Source organism: Dioscorea cayenensis, chromosome 8, assembly GCF_009730915.1.
Source record: "Dioscorea cayenensis subsp. rotundata cultivar TDr96_F1 chromosome 8, TDr96_F1_v2_PseudoChromosome.rev07_lg8_w22 25.fasta, whole genome shotgun sequence".
Taxonomy (NCBI): domain Eukaryota; kingdom Viridiplantae; phylum Streptophyta; class Magnoliopsida; order Dioscoreales; family Dioscoreaceae; genus Dioscorea; species Dioscorea cayenensis.
Window position 1 is genome coordinate 8,604,196 of NC_052478.1, and position 2,720 is coordinate 8,606,915.

General features: G+C 36.0%; 1 protein-coding gene across 1 annotated transcript; it reads left to right on the top strand.

The window, feature by feature from the left end:
- The first annotated feature begins 995 nt into the window (after nt 1–995).
- On the top strand, nt 996–2,720 carry LOC120267564 (zinc finger A20 and AN1 domain-containing stress-associated protein 8-like). The gene is made up of 3 exons (XM_039275243.1): nt 996–1,148; nt 1,256–1,314; nt 1,762–2,720. Exon 3 carries the CDS (start codon nt 1,775–1,777, stop codon nt 2,288–2,290), a length of 516 nt encoding a protein of 171 aa, XP_039131177.1. The 5' UTR covers nt 996–1,148; nt 1,256–1,314; nt 1,762–1,774; the 3' UTR covers nt 2,291–2,720.

Sequence of the window (2,720 nt, forward strand, 5' to 3'; positions counted from 1 at the left end):
ATGCACTTTTCTTTTAGATTTTTTTTATTAATCAATCAATTATGGAGTGACTTTGGATGAGATAGTCTTTTAAATATTTCATATCAGGTACAAATTATGAAATTATCAATGACCAATATCATTTTCATTCTTATTTATTTTAGCAATTAAACTATAAAAAAATATTTGAACTTTTAATTTATATAATATTTTTCATTCTATATATATTTAAAAAATAGATTAAATAAATAAATTTTATATAATTATTATTTTTTAATAAAAGTGAATAAACTACCCTCTAAAAAAGAAAAAGAAAAAAAATCCACCAGAGTAGAGAAAAAATACAAACAGATAAAAAAAAAAATACTGTCCAATAAAATTAAGGGGTACAAATCCATAAAATTGAGACTTCTTGTGATCAACATAGTGGTTTTCTCTATAATTTAAAATTTAAAACAAATATTTTTTATTTTCTAAAAAATCAATAAAATTAAAAATTTCATCAACCACAACAAAGAAAAACCATGCAATTATAAGTTCAAACATTAAAAAATAACAATATTTAAAAAATTTTAAAAAATACATCATGTCAACATAATGATGATCAAATAAAATAAATAAATCCAAAAAAACCCATAAATAAATAAATAAAAAGAAACAGAGCTTTATAAATAAAAAAAATAAAAATAAAAATAAGGAGGTAGTTGTAAATTGGTTAAAAGCATTGGTGGGGTCCATTAATGGGATACCATTTAAGAGAAAGCCCCCCTCCAAACGGGGCAGCCTCTTCTTTCCTGCCCGTAAAGCAGCGCCAACGTCAAAAGCCCGCAGGCACTCTATACTGCACCTCAACTACATTTTAACTGACTATTCATCAACGGCTCATCGCTTATCTGGCTGACTTACACGTGATCGTGACCGTTGGATATTCAAATTTAAAGAGGTGAATGGGGAGCGGCCACGTCAGTGGTCTAGGATAAGAGGGTTTGGATTGGGGAATAGTGGATCTGAGTCTCGGTATGAAAATGCGGGCGGGCAGCACGGGCAGAGGCACCGCACTGGAATCGCGACCCTAGCTCTCAATCTCATCTCGTTTCTCTCTCTCTCTCTCTCTCTCTCGTTCTGGCTCTCTTTGGGGACGTTTGATCTTTGGAGTTGATCGAATTGAGGTAGGGTTGGGGTTTGGGAGAGGATGTTTGAATTTTTTATGGATTTTTTGTTGGTTTTTTCAATTTTTTTGGTGATTTGATTGGAATTTTGGTATTAATTGGTGTAGGTCTCGTAAGAAGGCGGGGAAGTATTGGTGGTGAGGTTTGGATCGGAAGGGGATTTCAGGTTTGTGTTTTTAGTGTTTTGATTTGTTGGATTTGGTTTTGGGGTTGTGATTTTCTTGTTTCTTGTTGGGGGGTTTCGGTTTATTTTTGGAATTTGTTGTTTTTTGGCTTCTTTGATTCGTATGTGATGGAGAATTTTTTGGTTGTTGTGGTTGAATTTCGATATTGTTGATTTTTGTTTTAGCGTGGTGTTGTTGGATTGGATGGCTTTGAATCGGTGATAAGTTATTTTGTTTGTTCATTCGATTGGAATTCTTAATTATGTGGAGTATATGTATGATAATTTGCATTTTTGGTGTTTGGATTCAATATCTGAATGATTGAATTGGTTTAGAGGCTTGGTAAGAATTGTTTTGATAGATAAATTTAGCAGAAGATTTGGTGTTCTTATTGTTTATTGTAATTGTTTTTGTGTTTTGATTTTGTGTTTGAGTTGTTAATGGTGCAGGAGCATTGAAGACATGGAGCATGATGAGGCAGGATGCCAGGCTCCAGAGAGCCCCATCCCGTGTGTTAAAAACTGTGGATTTTTTGGCAGTGCTGCGACGATGAACATGTGTTCCAAGTGCCACAAGATCCATGTGTTGAAACAAGAGCAGGCCAAGCTTGCGGCGGCATCCATTGAAACCATTGTCAATGAAGGCAATAATAGCACCGGAAAAGAGCCAATTGTCACCTCTGTTGTAGATGTAGCTGCTAGCTCTGTGGAGATGAATACCGTGTCTATCCAATCATTGGATGCTTCGGTTGTGAGTGAGGCTGTGGAACCGAAGGTGAAGGAAGGCCCTAAACGATGCAACACTTGTAGGAAGCGGGTTGGACTGACAGGGTTCAATTGCCGCTGCGGGAATCTCTTCTGTTCAGTACACCGTTATTCCGATAAGCATAATTGCCAATTTGATTACCGAACAGCAGCAAGGGATGCAATAGCCAAGGCAAATCCTCTCATCAAGCCGGAAAAGCTGGACAAGATCTAAAGGCTATGGTGAGAATGGTTTCATGAACTAAGATTTGATGATTATCTCCCTGCTTATGTGCTTTATCATTGTGTTGGCTGCTCATCTTATTATGTGATCTTTCTTGCTATAAATGGCTCTAGGAGTGTCTCTTAGGGCATCCTTGCAGCATCAAGTACTCTTTCTTATTGATTGGAAAAGGCTTGTATGTTGATCTGATGTGAAGTCTTTATCTGTTCTGGTTTGGTGGACACCAACATGGCTTATGGTTTGACTACCTTTGTTGGTCTCTTTAGTAGTCATCATGTTAAATTTCTAATGGTTGTTAGATTTCGATAATGTTGCAAAGCCTTTGTGTTGTGATTCTATCCCCTTGGAGTTTTGTTGTATAAACAGGCAGCACTGGCGTATACTTCTGATATCTATAGATGAGCTTGGGGATTTTATTTAA